This window comes from Bacillus rossius, chromosome 6, assembly GCF_032445375.1.
Source record: "Bacillus rossius redtenbacheri isolate Brsri chromosome 6, Brsri_v3, whole genome shotgun sequence".
Classification (NCBI taxonomy): domain Eukaryota; kingdom Metazoa; phylum Arthropoda; class Insecta; order Phasmatodea; family Bacillidae; genus Bacillus; species Bacillus rossius.
Window position 1 is genome coordinate 82,278,544 of NC_086334.1, and position 24,515 is coordinate 82,303,058.

Genomic DNA, 24,515 nt, shown 5'->3' on the forward strand with positions numbered 1-24,515 from the left:
AGTTATAAATCATTACGAGGAATAATTTTTTTTTTTTCGTTCTCTAAGTACATTTTCCTTTGTTTTTCTTTGTTTGTTGACCATATTCCTGTTTCGGAATATTTTGTGGTGTTCCTATCCTTGTTGACAACAGCAATTGTTTGCTTAATTTTGTGTGTTTTTCGTCTTTTTTGGGTATTTTTATTTATTTTATTTATTAGTTTTTCTTCAACAGAAAAAGTTCTTAGCAATGGCGTATGTCCAAAAACTTACATCAAGTCATGCACTCCCATTGCACAACTCTTTTAAAGATAACACGAGGAATAAAACAATAAATTTTGAAATCTTACCAATCGATTTATTTATCAATTTTATACACAAGCAGTAAATAAGTCATTATTGTGTGTAACAAGCTTCTCACAGTTGTTTGAGTATCAAGGCTACTTCGTTGAGGTGCGAGCAGTTTCCTGCCATAAGCGAAGTCACTAATATTCTCAGACGATCGATCATTATTTTATGATCTTTCCATGATGTGTAATCGATTTTTTTCTCCTGTCATCTTAATAGAGTGTTTGTTATTAATATTTTTAAGATCTCTGAAGTCTTCCGTTTTAGCACCAGCCTCGAATTCACTTTTATCATTGTTCCAGTTACCATCATAAGCTTAATCAGAAATATTAATTATCGTTTATATCGTTTTGCCTCAATGCATAATCATTGCCAGCTTAAAATTGGTCTTATTTGTTAATATTTTCTGTAAATCTCTTGTTGCTCCCATGGTTTCCAGAAGTATTATTTCATCCTTACCCTTGAGTAAAAGTTAATCCATCAGAGAATTCAGTAGGAAGATAAAATCATTCATGACTCATTTAAAAAAAAAACTTTTCATCATTTTCTTCCTGTAGTTGAGAACGAAACAAGCCGGTAACGAGACCAGATGCGAATAAGTCAATCAGGGCATGAAGTTAGGCCAAGAACGAGACTAGCTGTTAACGAGGTAAGAAGAAGCTCATGGTAAGCCAAGAACAAGTCCAGCCGAGAACAACTCAAACCAAGAACAAGTCAAGCCGAGAACAAGTCAAGCCGAGAACAAGTCAAGCCGAGAACAAGTCAAGCCGAGAACAAGTCAAGCCGAGAACAAGTCAAGCCGAGAACAAGTCAAGCTTAGAACAAGTCAAGCTCAGAAGAAGCTAAGCTCAGAAGAAGCTAAGTTTTGAACGAGGCCAGCTGAGAACGAGGCAAGCCGGGAGTGAGGCAAGCTGGGCACAATGCAAGAAGGTCACAATATCTATTAATATTATTTTTAAAAAAATCTTTCTGGTTTAAAATTCTAGACCGTGAACTTAATGGTCTAAGTTCATTTTTAAAATAACTTATTATGATTTTTAATAAAAAATTTATGTTTTATGTATATTCATTATTTAGGTGTTAAAGTTCACCTTATATGACAAATTACAAATGAGGTAGAGGTCCAGATCCAGCGGATGGAGTATTATCATTTGTATAACCATGTTAGAAGTCCTCAAAACCAGTTGTCCTGGTAGCCATGCAACCAGTGGTGCTTGAAAGCTGAGGATGATTAGTTTGAATCCATATACCTGCGAAAAAATTTCTTCGTCAAAAATATTTATGAACTTTCATTTGATTAGTATGCAAATTTTCCTCCATGGCCAGGGTTTAGGGTGTGGTGCTGTGTGTACGGCATCCATCTTGGATTGTGACGTCATGACGGCCATCTTGGAAAACCTTGACCTTTGACCTTCAAAATTGCCAAAATTAGCCAAAATTTACCCAAAGTTCGCCAAAATTCACAAAAGTTCCATTTAAAAAAAAAATCCAGCCAAAAATTCTCAAAAAATTTGACAAATCGAAAATTGGGATTTCGAAAAACCTGAACAGTGATTTTGCCTTAGAAATAACACAAATTCATAAAAACCTCCTTAAGCATCCATGTCTACAGCCTCCGATAAGCCGTTTCTAGGAATAAGGATGCCATGACCGCCATCTTGGATTATGACGTCACCGTTGCAGTTTCCGTTACGGCCTCCATTTTGAAAATCTTTATTTATTATCCGATTTGAATGAAAAATATTCAAGTTTTACAGAAAAGTTCAATTTAAAAAAAATAATAAATTTCTTTAAAAAACATAACTTACGCCATGGAGCTTGGAGTCCTCGGTTCAAAGACAGCGAGGACAAAAATAAAAAAAATTATTTAAGGTCCTACCTCCACAGAAGCCACCAGCAGACTGACCTCCCACCACCAATACCAAGGTATATATCGTCAGCTGGTATGACATCATGTCCGTCATCTTGTCTTCGTCCATCTCGTTTTCGTCTGCTAGAGTGCCCTAAAGCCATGTTAGTTTAAGTGTTACCCGCTAGAGTGCAGTAATCATTTATTATTACTGTGACACCCGCCAGCTTGACACTTGGGTGCCGTTTTGGAATTGTGTAATTATTTAGCTACAAATTCGGGAAAATATCCAAAATTCACCAAAAAAAATTACAATCCATTTAAAAATTGATTCGATCAGTTCCTGTCCTTGGTTAGATACTTGATCGATGCAATAATGTTTAATTTTATGTAAAAGTTAATAATTTCAGTAAATCATGTTCAAAATCCTAAAAAAGGCCTAAAATCCTCTACTACCAGCATTCCGTAAGCCATTATGACCGCCATCTTCGAAATTTGTATTTATTTGCCTATGAATTCGGCAAAAATTCCAAAAGTCACCGAAAAAATCACTTATTAATTTACATATTAAATCGATGGATTCCTGTCCTCGGTTAGATTCTTGACCAGTGGCAAGTGTTATTTAAATATAATAAATGTTATATTCGGTTTTCCATTAACTCTCGTGGAATTTATTAACCATTTACTCTACGAAAATCATCATAATACAATATACCTGTCCGACGAATTAAATACATTGTCGCATAACCTATCATATAAGTCTAGTTTATCAATATTTAGAATAATCTCTAAACCGTTCATGTACAAAGACATCCATACATATAGACCAAGCATTTTCGGACCGCGAGACCGGGTCATAAACAATGGCAGAAATATATACCAGTCTTATTCGAACCTCATGACCTTCCTCGATGTCAGTTAATTATTAAATTAAACGAACATAACATTTTTTACTCTTACAAGAACACCAAAAATCCCTGAAAAATTATTTATCATGACAAAGAGCTTTTGGACTAGTAAATATTCTGTGATACTACAGATTTGAATACGCACAATCAACAAAAATGAAGCATATTTGAAAGCACATGCAATGAAAAAGGAAGCACAATCATAGAAAAGGACGCACAATCGGAAGCACAATCATAGAAAAGGACGTACAATCGGAAGCACAATCATCGAAAAGGACACGCAATCGGAAGCACAATCATAGAACAGGACGCATAATTGGAAGCACAATCAACAAAAGGAGCACATTTGGAAGCAAAATCAACAAATGAAACACAATCGGAAGCACAATCAACATAATCACTTTTGACAAAAAGGAAGTACATTTGAAAGCACAATAAACGAAGAGGTAGCAGTATTACACGAGATCTCTGTCTTAGAAATCAGTTTACAAGAAATAAAACATACTTTTTTAAATCTAAATAATTCATTTATTATTCAATAATATACACATGGCAGTTAAACAAGTGATTTATTGTATGTAGCCAGCTTTCCGCAGTTATTTAAGTATGGGCGATACATCGTCAATGTGCGAGTAGTTTCCTCTACGAACAGATGCCACCAACAGTATCAGGCGATCAACTTATATGTTAGGATCTTCACATGACATATATAATCAATCTCTTCTGTTACGTTCATTTCATAAATAAGAAAATTTCCTTGTCGTGTTTACGAAATTCCTACTGTAAAATTTGCAGGTTCTTAAATAATTTAAATATAAGATAAGTAAAAGAGTTATTTTGACCAATATCTCATAAAAATAATTTCAAAGCGAAAATATCACTAAAATTTAAGTGGGATGTGTGCAGAAGTGAGGGCGTCACACATCACAACCACCTTACAATAGAAACTGAATGAGCAAACATCTGCATTTAATTTTGATTTTATTTTAGAATTTTTTAGTTAAATATTTTCTTAAGCAGGATATGACAACAAGTTTGAGTTATTTATTTTATTATTACGTATTTTAAAAGACGGCCAAGAAAAACTAACCACACTATTAATAATTAAGTATTTTATACATTGTGAAATCAATTTTACAGCTAGTTTAAAATTGAAAAAAAAAACTTCCTGGAAATGAATATGTTTTTTAGACTCAAAATGATTTTTATACAAAATATTAATGTTTTAATAATTTAAGTTTTGGGTGGGTCATGAGCCTACAATGCGACACACACGACGCTAACGAAGACAATGTATTCCTAAGTCAGAGGAACACTCGTTCTTCAACAGTCATAACACTATTAGATGTACCACGATATTATTATCCAAACAAATGACCAGCTCTTTGGAATAAGAGTATAAATTGATATTGCACGTGTTTTTCACTAGAAGCAAGAAATGTGATGCAAGCATTCGGTTTTCTGTGAAGTCTGTTCCTGCTAGGGGCCAGAGTGACGAATGAAAAGGTATTGAATGCAGCAGTTGTATAACACACATATGAAGAAAAACTTGTATAAAAACTTAATATCACAGTATTGCCGCAAATGTTTTACCACAGTTCTAAACCAATAGCTTTGGAAGTATTTGTGATAGTAGAGGAATTGAGGACTAGTGCCCACTGTCTATATCCGTTCCTGCTACTAGTGAAAGTCATTTAACAAAAAAACAATATCTAACTTATTCAGAAAACCTGTTTCAAACCAAGGAAATAATATAAACGAAACCATAGACAGATCTCTAAATTTAGAATACCATTTACAGATTACATATTATATATGTCATTAGAATTCAGCCTTTGAGTATTTAAGCTAATTTTGGGGGGAAACATTTTTATGCCAAAATATTATTAAAAAATATCCAATGAGACAATTTCACAATGTTTGTACCTATTCGTTTGATGTCACATTGACACTATGTTTCCTCAGATTTTTCTGTTTACTGCGTTAACAATTTCCAGCCCACTATTTTGTGTGAAATCAGGGATTTCCATAGTAATAGTGTCACTTGGATCATTAGTGCCCCTGTTGATTGGGATAGCCCAGCAACAATGTAATTCAAGCATGTACAGAAAAATTATTGCATGGATGTTCCGGGATTTGATCCCGAACATCATAGTGAGAAGATAATAATGCCTTTTGATAGCCATACAGGTTACCTGGGTTATAGTGTGTGCATAATAAAGACGAAAAATACATTTTAACTGCAATTGTTATTCCTTTAGCATGTGAAACATCTGATGGGGTGCTGAAAAAGGTCATCCAAGTGACACTTCAGCAAGAAGATGGTAGTTTTGGGTTCGCCTTTCGAGGTGGAGTACATGCCGACCCCAGATTTTCCCGGCCTTTCGTCGTCACATACGTTCGGCCGGGTGGACCTGCGGACAGGTAAGAACATAACTCACATTTATTTATTGTTTCGTTTATTAGCCATAGTGAATCATAACAAGGTCTAAAAAACATTACACAACAAAATGTCTACAAAGTTATCATTATTAAAAAAAATGTACGTAACTATAAAGACAATTTGTCATAAAGAACCAAAACATGACAATACACATAAATTTACTAAGTTTTAAAATAATAACACAATCATAATATTTTTTAAAATTTATGTCATTGATACTGCAATGTAATATGAGGGCATCGAAAAAGGATTAAAGTCTTTACATTGACTATTTAATCTAATAGACATTTATCATTAAAAAATTAGAAGCTTGTTTCAAAATTTTAGAAGTTTTAATAGTAGTATGTATTGGCCGGTCTTGAAATTGGCGCCGGCGTGTGGAGCCGGAGCCGAGCCACATATCTGATTCTGACGTCACGGAGACCATCTTGGATGAACGTAACGGGACACTGCGTAAAGGGACACTGCGTAACGAGACAAGTAGATCACGGCGGTCATCTAAGATCCGCCATATTTAAATCGAGTGCCCCACTCATTATGATAAAAATTTTCGTCACTGTAGCCATATTCATTTTTCTGTTCCGCTGGAGGCCGCCATCTTAGAAACCATCGACTTTGTTTCTGTTGTTTGTTCCTAGATAGCGACAGCATCGCTCTTGATTTTTTTCTGTTCCACTGGAGGCCACCATCTAGGATACCTTCGAGTTTGTTTCTGCTGTTTTTTCATAGAGATCGCCATTGTCGCTCTGTCAAATCACATAAGGTCAATGTTCCATTACCTACCAGAGCTATTATGGTCCTTATCGTCATATTAAATTTAATTTTTTATGCAAAATACATTGGAAGCGCTGTGATTCGAACCAGCTCAGCTCTGATCTCTAGGTTGGAAAACATACGCCTTTAACCGCTCGGCCATCGAGACATTTACCAGTCTGAGAATTAAATAAGATATATAAAAATATAACATGCATATCATGACTGAAAATTATTTTAAAATTTTAAGTAATAATAGCACTACCTGTTCGTGACAGAACCACCATCTTGTATTAAGTCGTAACTGTTGCAATTATCGTTACGCACGCAATCTTTAAAATCTGCAATTTTTATGTTAAAAAATCGGGAAAATTTTTAAATATCATAAAGAATTAAATAATTGAATTAAATAATAATAACAATCTTAAAAACCACTGTTGCCCTTATCGTTACGGTCGCCATCTTGGATTATATAAATATTACATGTTTCGTTATGCCCGCCATCTTAGTTGAGTACTATGTCATCGTTACACTTTATGTTACGACCGTCATAATGGATCCTATTAATATTGCAATTACTGTTATAGTCACCATCTTGAAATTTAGACGCCATCTTGGAAATATGTAATTTTTATGTTAAAAAAACCAGGAAAAAATCCAAAAATCATTAAAAAATAAACTTATTATAATTATGATTGATTAGATCGATTTCCATCCTTGGTTCAAAACCGCTAAGAGAAAAAAAAAATCAGATCCTTCCTCCACAGAAGCCACCTACAGACTGACCTACCTCCACCAATAAGAAGGTATTTACCATCAGCTTGTATGACGTCATGTCCGCCATCATGTCATCGTCCGCTGGAGACCACCATCTGGTTTTCGTCTGCTAGAGTGTGCAGGTGACATGTTAGTATAATTTTCTGTTCACCATACCTTTAACCTCGACTGTTGGCATTGAACTTTGTCATTGACCTTGAACTTTATCCTTGACCTTGACCTTAGACCTTGGCCTTGAACTTTTACCTTGACCTTGATCTTTGACTTTGACCTTGATGCCCATCATTGATCCGTCATTTTATGTTCAGTACATGCTACCAGGAGCTACCACCTGCTAGTGGTCATTGACACCATCATGATTTCGTCTGCTGGAGGACACCATATTGTGTGTACTCGTCTTAACATCATGCTAGTTTTATTCTAAACTGCTACAGTGCAGTAATAATTATAACTGAGGTGCCCGCCATCTTGAAATTTGGGCACCATCTTGAAATCATGTAATTATTTAGATAAAAATGCGGGAAAAATTCCAAAAGTCTCCGCATAAACCAATTATTAATATACATATTGAATCGATGGATTCTTGACCAGTGACAGTTGTAACTAATTAAAAAATAAATTTTAGGTTCTGTTTTCCATAACCTTTCGCGGAGTTTATTAATCATTAACTCTACGAAAAACAACTCAAGTCAATATACCTGACCAACGAATAAAATACAGTCCCGATTAGCCTAACATGAAAGTCAAATATTTCAAAAATCAGAATAACATATAAGCCTTTCATGTACAAAGCCACACATACAGGCCAATTGTCTTCGGACCGCAAGACCGGGTCATGCCAATATCAGATATATAGACCATGAACTCAGTACACACACGAAAATGGAATGTACACGCAGGAAAACGGAACGTACACACAGGAAAATGGAATGTACACACAGGAAAACGGAATATGCACACAGGAAAACAGAATTTACACACAGGAAAAAGGAATGTACACGCAGAAAAACGGAATGTACACACAGGAAAACAGAATTTACGCACAGGAATACGGAATGTACACGCATGAAAACGGAATGTACACACAGGAAAACGGAATTTACAAGCAGGAAAATGGAACGTACTCACAGGAAAACGGAATGTACACACAGGAAAACGAAACGTACACACAGGAAATGGAATGATCACACATACAATAGCGGAGACGCATACTTAATTGGAAATCAGAATACAAGAAATAAAACATACAATTTTTTAAATATAAATAATTTATTTATTTGTCAATAGTACACACATGGCAGTTAAACAAATTATTATAGTATGTAGCCATTTATCCGCAGTTCTTTAAGTATGGACGAGACTTCCTCGATATGCGAGTAGTTTCCTCTACGAACAGATGCCACCAACAGTCTTAGCCGGTCAACCAATATGTTTTGATCGTTCCATGATGTGTAATCAATCTCTTCTGTATCCATCTTCCTTGCACGTTTATAATAAATATTATGATTTCTGGTGTCTTCCGTTTTAACACCTCAGCGTAAATTTCATCATCGAGCCAGTGATCATCACAAGCTTGATCAGATTTATTTATTATAACACGTCGTTTCCATCGTTTCGGTCTCAGTACACCATCAGATGTTTCGATCTTGCCTGCTTTAGGTGCTTCAGCACAGTCTTCGATCTCGTCACCAGCTTCAGAGTCACTGTAGCAATCACCGTAGAAGGCATCGTCTTTACCCAGATTACCGTAAGAACTCTATATCGTGGATGTCGAAGTGTCTTCATCGTATTCATGCTTCCTTTTTAAGAGTCCATCATTTTTACAAAGTATGGAGGATCTACTGAATATAGGCTTGAATGTATTCTCACTTTTTACGGTGTTGATAATTCCATTAGTTTCAGTCTTCGCGAAGCCATCAGCATCCTTCTTCGTCAGGATCGGGTGAGCTAATACCATCACGCTCAGGACAAGGAAAATTATTGTCGTAATGCAGATCACTCTTATTTAGTCTAGTAGTTCCATCGAAGTCCTCTTTTCCGTAAGTGGGCTTTGCTTTACATGTTCTACCATGTCTTTTTAAGCTGTCAATTCGTGTTAATAACCTGCTACACCGATTAAAGCTTAACATTTTGCGTAGTGGGTTTTTAGCACAATCATTGTTCTCATGACGTCTAGCATTTCTTCTCATGACATAATCCTTGCCACAATATCTACAGCGGCTTCCTTCCGATTCAGCTGCAGATAACAAACCATGATCCATGGTAGCTTCTGTGAATAATGTTAGATACAAAATGACAGCTTTCTAATTGGATACATTACTTTAATAGATTTTTTTAATATTTCATCTGTGAGAGTTAAGTTATCTAATGCAAAACAAATTGATGCAAGTAGTTCCGCTTTTCAACATCAGATGTCGCCACGTGTTGCTTGCAGGTAAATAATATTTATTTCTGTTATGCGTGATGCGGAATGATAACTATCCATCGCATAAGAAGGAAATCTTCGCTAGACATCAAGGAGAAGGAAGTTCGTCCTTCGTGATAGTGTTTCTCGTCCGTCTTATCAGAAATATTTGGACTGAGTAATTTTTTTTTAAATCCACCTTATAAAAATAATGTCAGTTCTGATTTAGTACCAGAAATTAACAATTTAATTGCATCACAGTATAAAATGACATTACTCATTAGGTAAAAAGTCCTTCATGCGGAGATCAATTTCTCATCTGTAAGCAAAAGCACTCTGAGAAAACCATCATATGTCTAGTCAGGAACAATGAGAAGCACTTAAAGAGAACCACCATAATATTGACAAAAATAATCGGAAGCACACGGAGGAAACCACCATAATATTAACAAGAATAATCGGAAGCACATGGAGAAAACCACCATAATATTGACAAGAATAATCGGAAGCACACTGTAATATTGATAAGAATAATCAGGAATACACGGAGTAAACCACCATAATATTGACAAGAATAATCGGAAGCACATGGAGAAAACCACCATAATATTGACAAGAATAATCGGAAGCACACGGTAATATTGATAAGAATAATCAGGAATACACGGAGAAAACGACAATAATATTGACAAGAAAAATCGGACGCACACGGAGAAAACCACCATATGTTGACAAGAATAATAAGGAGCATACGGAGAAAACCACCATAATATTGACAAGAATAATCGGAAGCACACGGAGAAAACCGCCACAAGTTTTCTTTGATAACATGAAATTACAGAAAAAAATTACAAAAAAATTAAAAATAAAAACGAAAAAATACAAAAAATTCTGGCTTCTACTAGAACTCTAACTTTGCACAACAATAATAAGTTCACAAGCTAGCAGAAGGTTTTGTATTTTTTAGTTTTATTTTTATTTTTTATTTATTTTTTTCTGTAATTTCATATTATCAAAGAAAACATGTGGCGGTTTTTTCTGTGTTCTTCCGATTATTCTTGTCATTATTATGGTGGTTTTCTCCGTGTGCTTCCAATTATTCTTGTCAACATATGGTGGTTTTCTCCGTGTGCTTCCGATTATTCTTGTCAATATTATAGTGGTTTTCTCCGTGTATTCCTGATTATTTTTGTCAATATTACCGTGTGCTTCCGATTATTCTTGTCAATATTATGGTGGTTTTCTCCGTGTGCTTACGATTATTCTTGTCAATATTATAGTGGTTTCCTCCGGTGCTTCCGTTTATTCCTGTCAATATTATGGTGGTTCTCTTTTAGTGCTTCTCATTATTCCTGACTAGACATCTGATGGTTTTCTCAGAGTGCTTTTGCTTACAGATGAGAAATTGATTTCCGCATGAAGGACTTTTTACCTAATGAGTAATGTCATTTTATACTGTGATGCAAATTAATTGTTAATTTCTGGTACTAAAACAGAACTGACATTATTTTTATAAGGTGGATTTTAAAAAGAAATTACTCAGTCCAAATATATCTGATAAGACGGACGAGAAACACTATCACGAAGGACGAACTTCCTTCTCCTTGATGTCTAGCGAAGCCTTCCTTCTTATGCGATGGATAGTTATCATTCCGCATCACGCATAACAGAAATAAATATTATTTACCTGCAAGAAACACGTGGTGACATCTGATGTTGAAAAGCGGAACTACATGCATCAATATCTTTGCATTACATAACTTAACTTTCGCTGATGAAATATTTAAAAAATCTATTTAATAATTGATCCAATTGGAAAACTGTCATTTTGTATCTAACATTAGTCACAGAAGCTACCATTGATCATTGTTTGTTATCTGCAGCTGAATCGGAAGGAAGCCGCTGTAGATATTGTGGCAAGGATTTTGTCATGAGAAGGAATGATTGTGCTAAAAACCCACTACGCAAAATGTTAAGCTGTAATCGGTGTAGCAGGTTATTAACACGAATTGACAGCTTAAAAAGACATGGTAGAACATGTAAAGCAAAGCCCACTTACGGCAAAGAGGACTTCGATGGAACTACTAGACTAAAAAAGAGTGATCTGCATTACGACAATAATTTTCCTTGTCCTGAGCGTGATGGTATTAGCTCACCCGATCCTGACGAAGAAGGATGCTGATGGCTTCGCGAAGACTGAAACTAATGGAATTATCAACACCGTAAAAAGTGAGAATACATTCAAGCCTATATTCAGTAGATCCTCCATACTTTGTAAAAATGATGGACTCTTAAAAAGGAAGCATGAATACGATGAAGACACTTCGACATCCACGATATAGAGTTCTTACGGTAATCTGGGTAAAGACGATGCCTTCTACGGTGATTGCTACAGTGACTCTAAAGCTGGTGACGAGATCGAAGACTGTGCTGAAGCACCTAAAGCAGGCAAGATCGAAACATCTGATGGTGTACTGAGACCGAAACGATGGAAACGACGTGTTATAATAAATAAATCTGATCAAGCTTGTGATGATCACTGGCTCGATGATGAAATTTACGCTGAGGTGTTAAAACGGAAGACACCAGAAATCATAATATTTATTATAAACGTGCAAGGAAGATGGATACAGAAGAGATTGATTACACATCATGGAACGATCAAAACATATTGGTTGACCGGCTAAGACTGTTGGTGGCATCTGTTCGTAGAGGAAACTACTCGCATATCGAGGAAGTCTCGTCCATACTTAAAGAACTGCGGATAAATGGCTACATACTATAATAATTTGTTTAACTGCCATGTGTGTACTATTGACAAATAAATAAATTATTTATATTTAAAAAATTGTATGTTTTATTTCTTGTATTCTGATTTCCAATTAAGTATGCGTCTCCGCTATTGTATGTGTGATCATTCCATTTCCTGTGTGTACGTTTCGTTTTCCTGCGTGTACATTCCGTTTTCCTGTGAGTACGTTCCATTTTCCTGCTTGTACATTCCGTTTTCCTGTGTGTAAATTCCGTTTTCCTGTGTGTACATTCCGTTTTCCTGCGTTTACATTCCGTATTCCTGTGCGTAAATTCTGTTTTCCTGTGTGTACATTCCGTTTTTCTGCGTGTACATTCCTTTTTCCTGTGTGTAAATTCTGTTTTCCTGTGTGCATATTCCGTTTTCCTGTGTGTACATTCCATTTTCCTGTGTGTACGTTCCGTTTTCCTGCGTGTACATTCCATTTTCGTGTGTGTACTGAGTTCATGGTCTATATATCTGATATTGGCATGACCCGGTCTTGTGGTCCGAAGACAATTGGCCTGTATGTGTGGCTTTGTACATGAAAGGCTTATATGTTATTCTGATTTTTGAAATATTTGACTTTCATGTTAGGCTAATCGGGACTGTATTTTATTCGTTGGTCAGGTATATTGACTTGAGTTGTTTTTCGTAGAGTTAATGATTAATAAACTCCGCGAAAGGTTATGGAAAACATAACCTTAAATTTATCTAATAATAAGTTACCACTGTCAGTGGTCAATAATCTAACCGTTGACAAGAATCCATCGATTCAATTTGTATATTAATAATTGTATTTTTCGGGAACTTTTGGAATTTTTCCCGCATTTTTAGCTAAATAATTGCATGATTTTAAGATGGCGCCCAAATTTCAAGATGGCTGGTACCTCAGTAATAATAATTACTGCACTGTAGCAGTTTAGAATAAAACTAGCATGATGGTAAGACGAGTACACACAATATGGTGTCCTCCAATAGACGAAAACATGATGGTGGCAATGACCACTAGCAGGTGGTAGCTCCAGGTAGCATGTACTGAACATAAAATGACGGATCCATGATGGGCATCAAGGTCAAAGTCAAAGATCAAGGTCAAGGTAAAAGTTCAAGGTTAAGGTCTAAGGTAAAGGTCAAGGTCAAAGTTCAAAGTCAAGGTCAAAGTTTAAGGTCAAGGATAAAGTTCAAGGTCAATGACATAGTTCATGGTCAATGACAAAGTTCAATGCCAACAGTCGAGGTTAAAGGTATGGTGAACAGAAAATTATCCTAACATGTCGCCTGCACACTCTAGCAGACGAAAACCAGATGGTGGTCTCCAGCGGACGATGACAAGATGGCGGGCATGACGTCATACAAGCTGATGGTAAATACCTTGTTATTGGTGGAGGTAGGTCAGTCTGAAGGTGGCTTCTGTGGAGGAAGGATCTGATTTTTTTTTTCTTAGCAGTTTCGAACCAAGGATGGAAATCGTTCTAATCAATCATATTTCTAATAAGTTTATTTTTTAATGAATTTTGGATTTTTTCCCGATTTGCTAACATAAAAATTACATATTTCCAAGATGGCGTCTAATTTTCAAGATGGTGACTATAACGGTAATTGCAATATTAATAGGATCCAATATGACAGTCGTAACATAAAGTGTAACGATGACATAGTACTCAACCAAGATGGCAGGCATAACGAAACATGTAATATTTATATAATCCAAGATGGCGACCGTAACGATAAGGGCAACAGTGGTTTTTAAGATGTTTATTATTTAATTCAATTATTTAATTTTTTATGATATTTAAAAATTTTCCCGATTTTCTAACATAAAAATTGCAGATTTTAAAGATTGCGGGCGTAACGATAATTGCAACAGTTACGACTTAATACAAGATGGTGGTTCTGTCACGAACAGGTAGTGCTATTATTACTTAAAATTTTAAAATAATTTTCAGTCATGATATGCATGTTATATTTTTATATATCTTATTTAATTCTCAGACTGGTAATTGTCTCGATGGCCGAGCGGTTAAAGGTGTATGTTTTCCAACCTAGAGATCAGAGCTGAGCTGGTTCGAATCACAGCGCTTCCAATGTATTTTGAATAAAAAATTAAATTTAATATGACGATAAGGACCATAATAGCTCTGGTAGGTAATGGAACATCGACCTTATGTGGTTAGACAGAGCGACAATGGCGCTCTCTTTTAACAAACAGCAGAAACAAACTCGACGGTATCCAAGATGGCGGTCTCCAGTGGAACATAAAAAATCAAGAGAGCCAGTGGCACTATCTAGGAACAAACAACAGAAACAAAGTCGACGGTATCCAAGATGGTGGCCTCCAGCGAAACAGGTTTCGAGGATCTCTACTCCAACCTATTTTTGATAACCCAGCCTTCATATCCTATAAGGATGTCCAGGCTGGGGCCCCCCTGGGCATGGATGCAGATACACCGCATACGCAACCAGGAGGGCGTTAGAGCCATTAGCTATACACAGAGGCTGAGGCTACCCATCTTAGCTTATGCACCACCTCCAGCCCCCTACCCCACTCAGCTTACCAGCGAGTTGGATGCTCCCTTAGTCCTTTGGAGTTGTCATCACTTCTGGCTCCTACCCCAGTCGCCCGCATCACACTGGGACTCCTCAATCACCCAGCGAACCCGCGGGAAGGGTGGAGGCCTACCCAACCTCTCCAGCTGTCCAGGCTGGTAACCGGAGCTGTCCTCGTCGCTCACAACGTCAGCACGTCAAAGGGCTAGGGAACCCTGATACCTACCCCTAAAGCACTCGGGGCACCACTCCAAAGTACGAGTCCTTCCCAACAAGAATCCTGGGCCTTTGAGGAAACCTCAGCAGGACACCATTCAAACATGGTGGATTCTCCCCGTACTACTACTAACTTTTGGTCTACTCGGTAGACTGTTCGCCGTTAGCATGACCAGACCATCACGCTTCAGAGTGCAGCCACGGGGCGTCCTCGTCGCCTCGGAATACCCTCCGACCCGCCGTACCTCGGCCCGACGGGTTTACAGCCGGTTAAGGCCCGGATGCGACTACACTCGTCCGGCGACGACCGCCGTCTGCCCCAGCTAGAAAATGGCAACTACAGTGCCCGGGCAGGAGGCACCTGGGGGTCCTCCAGCGGAACAGAAAAAATCAATATGGCGACAGAGACGAAATTTCATCATAATGAGTGGGGCGCTCGATTTAAAGATGGCGGATCCAAAATGACCACCGTGATCTACTTGTCCCTTTACGCTGTGTCCCGTTACGCTCATCCAAGATGGCCGCCGTGACGTCAGAATCAGAGATGTGGCTCGGCTCCGGCTCCACGCGCCGGCGCCAGTTTCAGGACCAGCCAATACATACTACTTTTAATGTATTTTCCAGCGGTCTGCTCCACCGCCACACCCGGAACCCAGAGCTCGGAGCCCCTCTTCTACACCACCGTTATTTATCATATTGAAGCTATCTAAAACTAATATAGCCTATTTTATATTATATTCCATCGACGACATGAACACACAACTCAATCAAGGAATAATTCCACCGCCTGTATATACGTGTTTCAAAAACTATAGTCCCATATAAAAATTCCGGATCTAACTTATCAGTGAATTTTCACTTCTGGCGAGCGTAGAGGACACGAGCCCATGGTTTTTAAATTATTTATAATTTGATTGTCTGTTTAGGTTCCATATCGCAAAAGAATCAATCATATATCGGTTTCACTATAACAGAAGACAGGTTGAGGTGGTAAATTGTCTGTTTTCCATAGAAAATAGATTGCCGGAGGCATAGCAGCTGAATTGATCACAAATATTTTACAATATTAGAACAAAATTATTCAAATTTTAACTAAACCCATGAATTTAAACTTTTTTGGCTGTTATTTTCGAGACAAATATTTATCATAATTCCTTTAAATTTCGCTGGGAAAGTTTCTGGTCACTCAAACTCACTCCACAGCACTGTGACCTAGACATTGAACCCATCGCCATTTGACATGCTGATGATGTATTTAAAAATCATGCAATAATATGTGTATACAACTAATAAGTATACTGACCTCAAAGGATTTTCTATATTTTAGTTTATTTTGTTTTGTTAATTAAGTTCAGATTGGTTTTCAGTGACTGTACAATTAAAATAAAATAATAGTACGTAAATATAACTAATATTATGTTTATTTTTGTCATATCCAAGTTAAATTGTTAATTTTAAAATGCAAAATTAAATCTAATTATTTTGGGAAAATAATTTTTAAAATCTAAAATCTTACAGTTAAGTTAAGAGTAAAATTGTTTTCGTCTATGAAATTTTTGATGCTTAATTTGATTCTAGAGGAATTGTTAGTTATGTAAGTAATTTCATTAATTAGTTCTTTATAGTGGTCAATTTTTTTAACGATTTGTCTTTTACATTAAGACCAAAAATAAAACACATATAATACCAAACTTTTTTAGTTATGGATAGGTAGATAGGCTGTACCATAAACTATCAATTTTTTGGTAAAAAGTTTATATTTTACTAATAAAGGTAAGTTTTACTTTTTTATGAATTAAATTTTCACAAAAATATTGATTGGTGAGATTACAAAGTCCATTACTTCTGCCTTAAAAAAAGTTATGTCGTTTGTTGGCCAAAAACTTCCCAACACTTGTTTTATATTAAAAAGTTAGTGAAAATAACCAAATTCTATTTCATTTCTATCTCGTTATTTGATGTGTTACAATTAAATATTTTATATTAATATAATTTAATGGTTTTTATTAGAAAAAAAGGCATTATGTGTTTATTAACTATATTATAAAATTTATAAACATTTTTTAAAAACCTTAATTTAAAATTTTATTTCTTATGTTAATTCGTAAAGGGTGTAAGTAAATTAATATTATTCATTGTGTATTTATGGTGGTTTAAGCCTATTGTAAGACCTATAAGTCTACGATAATGTGTCTGGTTTATTTATGAATTGTATTAAGTAATAAACCCTTTAATATCTCCTCCCCTTCTCCTCTCCTAATTAGACCACTTTTTTTCTCCTCAAAATACAACGGAACGTCTAGCACTCTCTTCCTTCCACATTGGCATGCCTTTCCGCTCTCCCCACCTCCCCATTATAGTTTTGGTCCAGCACCCATCCGGGTGGCTGACTGCCCCTTCCCATTACAAACCCTTCCCTATCATAGTTCCGCAGGTTGGTGCTAGGTGCTACAAGAGCTGTCGGCTATTTCTAATGAGGTCTTGGATGATACAATATTTCGCTGGATAGTCGTTGGATTTTTTTAAAAATATTTTAAACACCTTTATAAAATCCTGAGTGCTGTGAGTTCGTTTCTAACCATGATCAGAGTTGGTGATCCCGACGTCCAACAGCAATCACGTTGGCCATTCAACAAAACGCATTATGGGAGGGTAGGTATTCAGTAATGAATAAAATATATTATATGAATATTAATTTTTTTCCTGGACTGTTATGTTCTATACTGGGAATGTTGTCAGTAGTTACAGGGATGCACACTGTTATGCCCTAGGGATAAAATGCTACAATTATAATATGCCATTCCGACCTCCCAATCTGCCCAACTATTCCCAAAATAATCCATTATTGTCGAATATGACATAATGAAAAGCACCGTAGTTCGAAATTCACACCTCCAACTTGATGGAAAATTTATATACATATATGTATATGTATTACATTCTACCAATAGAAAGCTGTTACTGCCAGAGCACAAAACTGTGGCCATCTTTAAGTCCAGAGTGGCCTACTGAAGTGTGACACATATTAAAGACATCAAATAAGCTACATGGAAGCACCATCATCAAAAAGAACTTCCTCACAATATTAATACCGGACGACATATTGCATTAATGAAAAGGCACTGTAGTAAATATTTACAGCGAAAGGGGTAGGGCGCTAGCATCGATAATCCGAAGGCATATAAATGTTAACATAATGCGCCACAGTCGACACAACAAATCATTTCATTTCATTCATTTTTTGCACGCATAATAACTAGCAATATTTCATGTATGAGCATACCATAATTTTATAGTTATTGGTACTTCAATCAGAACGTTGCCTTTTTTAGGAACAAAAAAATATGATAAAGAATCTGCGATTCTAAGAGAGCAAAAACTTTTATAAAGCCTACTATATTTTCTGGCCATCCCTCGTAGTTGTTTCAACTCCATGTTGACAACAATGAGACACAGGACAGACAGTATTGAAAATTTTTTAAAGCTTAATAGTATTAGTTAAATACATGAATTTACATAAATAAGTAAAATATTCGTTAAATAAAATCGTTAGTAGTATAGGAATGTATGTCCGAGGTCTGGGTCCTGGGTGTGGATTGAAGATTGTTTACATTCTGACGTCACGGCGGCTATCTTGGATGAGCGTAACGGGACACACCGTAATGGGACACAGCGTAATGGGACAAGTAGATCAAGGTGGCCATTTTGGATGACGTCATTTTGCTTTCTCGAACATTCCGAAGTTGTGTTTTCCGCCATATTGGATGATGACGTCACCGTTGAAATTTTCGTTACGGCAGCCATCTTTAAAATCTTTATTTCTTATCCGATTTTAATGAAAAATTTTTTATAATTTATAAAAAAAATTAATTTATAAATTTTAATAAATTATTTATAAAAAATGTACTTTTACGACACGGAGTTCGGAGTCCTCGGTTCGAACCCAGTGAGGGCAAAAAAATAAAAATGGCGACCGAACCTTCCCCCCGTGGTGGCTGCTGGCAGACTGACTCCCACCACTTTTTTTCAAAGCATATATATCACCAGTGAGCATAACGTCATGTCCGCTATCTTGAAAATACGTAATTTTAATGCTAGAGATTCGGGAAAAAATTTAAAAATCATAAAAAAAATTAATCAACCTAATTAATTAATAAAAAAATCCTTAAAACCACCGTTGCACTTTTCGTGACGGCCGCCATCTTGAAATCACCCACTGGAGATCCCTATCTTGTTATCGTCCGCTAGAGTGTGCTGATACCAGGTTAGTATAATTATCTGGTCACGACACCTTTGACCTTGACCTTGAAATTTGACCTTGACCTTGAACTTGAACATTGACCTTGAAATTAGACCTTGACCTTGAATTTTGACCTTGACCTTGAAATTTGACCTTGACATTGAAATTTTACCTTGACCTTGAAATTTTACCTTGGCCTTGAACTTTGACCTTGACATTGAACTTTGACCTTGAACTTGAAATTTGACTTTGTCCTTGTCGACCATCATGGATCCGACATCTTATGTTCAGTACATGCTACCAGGAGCTACCACCTGCTGGAGTACACCATCTTGTGTGTGTACCCGTATTAAAGATTACATTTCCATCTGGATAATTTTATTCTAACCTGCTACAGTGCAGTAATCATTTATTACCGAGGTGCCCCCGCCATCTTGAAATTTGGGCGCCATCTTTAAATCATGTAATAACCTAGCTAGAAAATCGGGAAAAAATCCAAAATTCATCAAAAAAATCACTCATTAACTTACATATTGATTCCATCCACTCCAGTCCTTGGTTCGATACTCGATCGATGCAATAATGTTTAATTTTATGAAAAAAATAATAATTTCAATAAACCACGTTTAACATTCTTAAGAGGCCACTCCAGTGTTTCAGGGGCACTACGCAACCCGCGTTAACCTCATAAGATTCAATACTATTTCCATTTTGCTTATAACTAATAAACTAATATAGATTTCTAAATGATGCTTGCTTGATATATAAGACAACGATGCTCTTATCAAAGCCCCTTTCTTCAAAAACGTGCTTAAATTATGGTTTTATACTAATCTTTACTAATATGCATAAGTGTAATGTCTAGGTTTGAACAATATTTTATGCACGTTTTTGAAGAAAGGGGCTTTAACAAGAGCATCGTTGTCTTACATATCAAGCAAGCATCATTTCGAAATCTATATTAGTTAATAAGTTATAAGCAAAATGAAAATAGCATTGAATCTTATGAGGTTAACGCGGGTTGCGTAGTGCCCCTGAAACACTGGAGTGGCCTCTTAAAGAGACTTTAAATCCTCTACTACCATCATCCTATCAGACATGAAGACCAATATCTTGGAATATTCGTAATAATTAACCAAGAAATTCAGGAAAAAATTAAAAATTCATTAAATAAATTTGCAAACAATATACTGATTCATTAGGCCGACTAAGGTCCTTGGCACGATCCTGGACGAAGCTAAAATAAATTTAATTTAAATACCAGAAAAGTGTAAGGTTCAAGAAATAAAAGACCACAAAGTCTTTTACAAACATAATATTTATTACACAATTTCTATCCTACTACAGGATCACTTGCGAAAGCCAGCAATCTTATAAACATTTAGCCCTGCATAGACGTGCAACGACTACTTCTTAGCTCCAACAGCTCCAAATGCTCCAACAGTTCAAAATGCTCCAACTGCCTTTTCTTTCAACAGCTCCAATGATATTGGGCTACAAAACTACGAGTCTAAGAGACTACGAGGCTACAAGGCTACGAGTCTAAAAGGATCTAGCTGGTTGCGAGTTATACATGGCTGCGAGACTGCATGACTAAAAGACCGCATGGCTACGAAACTACATGTCTATGAAGCTACATGGAAACAAGTCTATGCGGATCCAACACGCAATGTTCACACAGTACACGCAGGAAACTAAACGTACACGCAGTTCACACAGGAAACGGAACGTATACACACAGTTCACACAGGAAACGGAACGTACACAGAGTACACACAGGAAACGGAACGTACACTAAGTACACACAGGAAACGGGTCGTATACACACAGTACACACAGGAAACGGAACGTACATACAGTACACACAGGAAACGAAACGTACATACAGTACACACAGGAAACGGAACGTACACAGAGTACACACAGGAAACGGAACGTACACACAGTACACACAGGAAACGGAACGTACACACAGTACACACAGGAAACGGAACGTACACACAGGAAACGGAATGATCACACATACAGTAGCGGAAACACACAGGCTTAGTTGGAAATCAGAATACAAGAAATAAAAACATTAAATTTTTACTTTCAATATTTAATTACTTCTCAACACTACACAAATACAAGTAAAAGAAGCCATTATTGTATATAGCCAGCTTTCCTCAGTTCTTTGAGAATGAAGGATATTTCTTTGATGCACGAATAGTTTCCTGCACAAAGCGTACCATGTAGAAGTCTTAGCCGGTCAACCAATATGTTTGGATCTTTCCATGATGTGTAATCAATATCTTCTACCACAATCTTACTTACTTGTTTATTATAAATACTGTTAATATCACAATCGTCCCAGTGATCGTAATAAGCATTATCAGTTTTATAACATGACGTTTCCATCGCTTCGGTCTCAGGACATCGCCACATTCTTCGATCGTGTCAGCTCTAGGTGCTTTATCACAGTCTATGCCTTTGTCAACAGCCTTAGAGTCACTGTAACAATCACTGTAGGAGACATCCTCTTCACCCAGATTACCGTATGAATTCGCTATCGATGATGTCGAAGTGTCTTCATCGTCTTCATGCTTCCTTTTTAGGAGTCCATCATTTTTACAACGAATGGAGGACCTACTGAATATAGGCTTGAATGTATTCTCACTTTTCATGTTGTTGATACTTCCATTAGTTTCAGTCTTCCCGAAGCCATTAGCATCCTTCAATTTATTTTCTTCCTCACAATCGGGTGAGCTAATACCATCACGCTCAGGACAAGGAAAATTATTGTCGTAATACAGATCATTCTTCTTTAGCCTAGTGGATTCATTGGTGTCCTCTATGCCATAAGTAGTCTTGACTTTACATGTTCTACCATTTCTTTTAAGCTGTCAATTCGTGTTAACAAACTGCTACACCGATTACAGCTTAACATGTTGCGTAGTGGGTTTCTAGCACAATCATTGCTCTCATGAAAAAATCCTTGCCACAGTATCTACAGTGGCTTCCTTCCGATTCAGCTGCAGATAACAAACCATGATCCATGGTAGCTTCTGTGACTAATGTTGATACAAAGTATCAGTTTTCTCCAATTGGAACCATTTCTTAAATAGAATTTTTTAAATATTTCATCAGCGAGAGTTAAGTTATCTAATGCAAAGCAAATTGATGCAAGTAGTTCTGGCTGTCATCAACAGATGTCACCACGTGTTGCTTGCAGGAAAATAATATCTATTTCATTAATGCGGGATGCGGAATGCTCACTATCGATCGCAAAGGAAGGTTGGCTTTGCTAGACTTCAAGGAGAAGGAAGTTCGTCCTTCCTGTTAGTGCTTCTTAGATTTCTCAGTGATTATTATTATTCGACAGAGTAATGATTTTTTTTCCACCTGATAAAAATATTACAAATGATGATTAAGTAGCAGAAGTTCACTAATTAAATGCAACCTTGATAATTTGACATGCCTCATTAAGTAAAAAAATCCTTCATGCAGAGATTAATTGCTAATCAGTAACCAGAAGCACTCGGAGAAAACTATCAGATGTCTAGTCAAGAATAATCCGAAGCACCTAGAGAAAACCATCAAAATATTGTCGAGAATAATCAGGAGCACACGGAAAAAACCACCATAATATTGTCAAGAATAATCGGAAGCACACGGAGAAAACCCTTCAAAATATTGACAAGAATGATCAGGAGCACCCGGAGGAAACTACCATAATATTTTCAAGAATAATCGGAAGCACACGGAGAAAACCATCAAAATATTGACAATAATAATCAGGAGCACACGAAGAAAACCACCATAATATTGACAAGAATTATCAGGAGCACCCGGAGAAAACTACCATAATATTGACAAGAATAATCAGGAGCACACGGAGAAATCCACCATAATATTGTCAAGAATAAACGGGAGCACACGGAGAAAACCACCATAATATTGACAAGAATAATCAGAAGCACACGGAGAAAACCGCCACAAGTTTTCTTTGATATCATGTAATTACAAAAAAAAAATTATTAAATATTTGAAAAAAAAACGAAAAAAATTCAAAAACTGATTTTGGCTTGTACTAGAACTCTAACTTTGCACATCAAAGAGAAGTTCACAAGCTAGCAGAATGTTTTTTTTTTCTTTTTAATTTTTTATTAATTTTTTTTTGGTAATTTTATGATATCATAGAAAACTTTTGGTTGTTTTCTCCGTGTGCTTCCGATTATTCTTGTCAATATTATGGTGGTTTTCTCCGTGTGCTCCTGATTATTCTTGACAATATTTTGATGTTTTTTTCTGGGTGCTTCTGATTATTTCTTACTAGACATCTGAGGGTTTTCTCCGAGTGCTTCTGGTTACTGATGAGGAATTGATCTTTGCATTAAGGATTTTTTTTACTTACTGAAGCATGTCATATTTATTCAAGGTTGCATTTAATTAGTGAACTTCTGCTACTTAATCATCACTAGTAATATTTAATCAGGTGGAAATTTTAAAGAAAAATCATTACTCAGTCGAATAATAATAATCTTTGAGAAATCTAAGAAGCACTAACAGGAAGGACGAACTTCCTTCTCCTTGGAGTCTAGCGAAGCCAACCTTATTTTGCGATCGATAGTGAGCATTCCGCATCCCGCATTAATGAAATAGATATTATTTACCTGCAAGCAACACGTGGCGACATCTGTTGATGAGAGCCAGAACTACTTGCATCAATTTGCTTTGCATTAGATAACTTAACTCTCGCTGATGAAATATTTAAAAAATTCTATTTAAGAAATGGTTCCAATTGGAGAAAACTGATAGTTTGTATCTAACATAAGTCACAGAAGCTACCATGGATCATGGTTTGTTATCTGCAGCTGAATTGGAAGGAAGCCGCTGTAGATACTGTAGCAAGGATTTTGTCATGAGAAGAATTATTATGCTAGAAACCCACTACGCAACATGTTAAGCTGTAATCGTTGTAGCAGGTTGTTAACACGAATTGACAGCTTAAAAAGACATGGTAGAACATGTAACGGCATAGAGGACACCGATGGATCCACTAGACTAAAGAAGAGTGATCTGCATTACGACAATAATTTTCCTTGTCCTGAGCGTGATGGTATAAGCTCACCCGATCGTGAGGAAGAACATAAATTGAAGGATGCTAATGGCTGCGGGAAGACTGAAACTAATGGAAGTATCAACAACGTGAAAAGTGAGAATACATTCAACCCTATATTCAGTAGATCCTCCATTCTTTGTAAAAATGATGGAC

The 24,515-nt window shown here is 36.4% G+C and overlaps 1 protein-coding gene across 1 annotated transcript in view; it reads left to right on the forward strand.

Moving 5' to 3' along the window:
• LOC134533336 (glutamate receptor-interacting protein 1) overlaps positions 1–24,515 on the forward strand; it is a 351,603-nt gene that overhangs the window by 107,769 nt on the left and 219,319 nt on the right. The window contains exon 4 of the mRNA XM_063370854.1: positions 5,346–5,508. Coding sequence (XP_063226924.1) covers positions 5,346–5,508 — 163 coding nt within the window. The remainder of the gene's footprint in view (positions 1–5,345; positions 5,509–24,515) is intronic.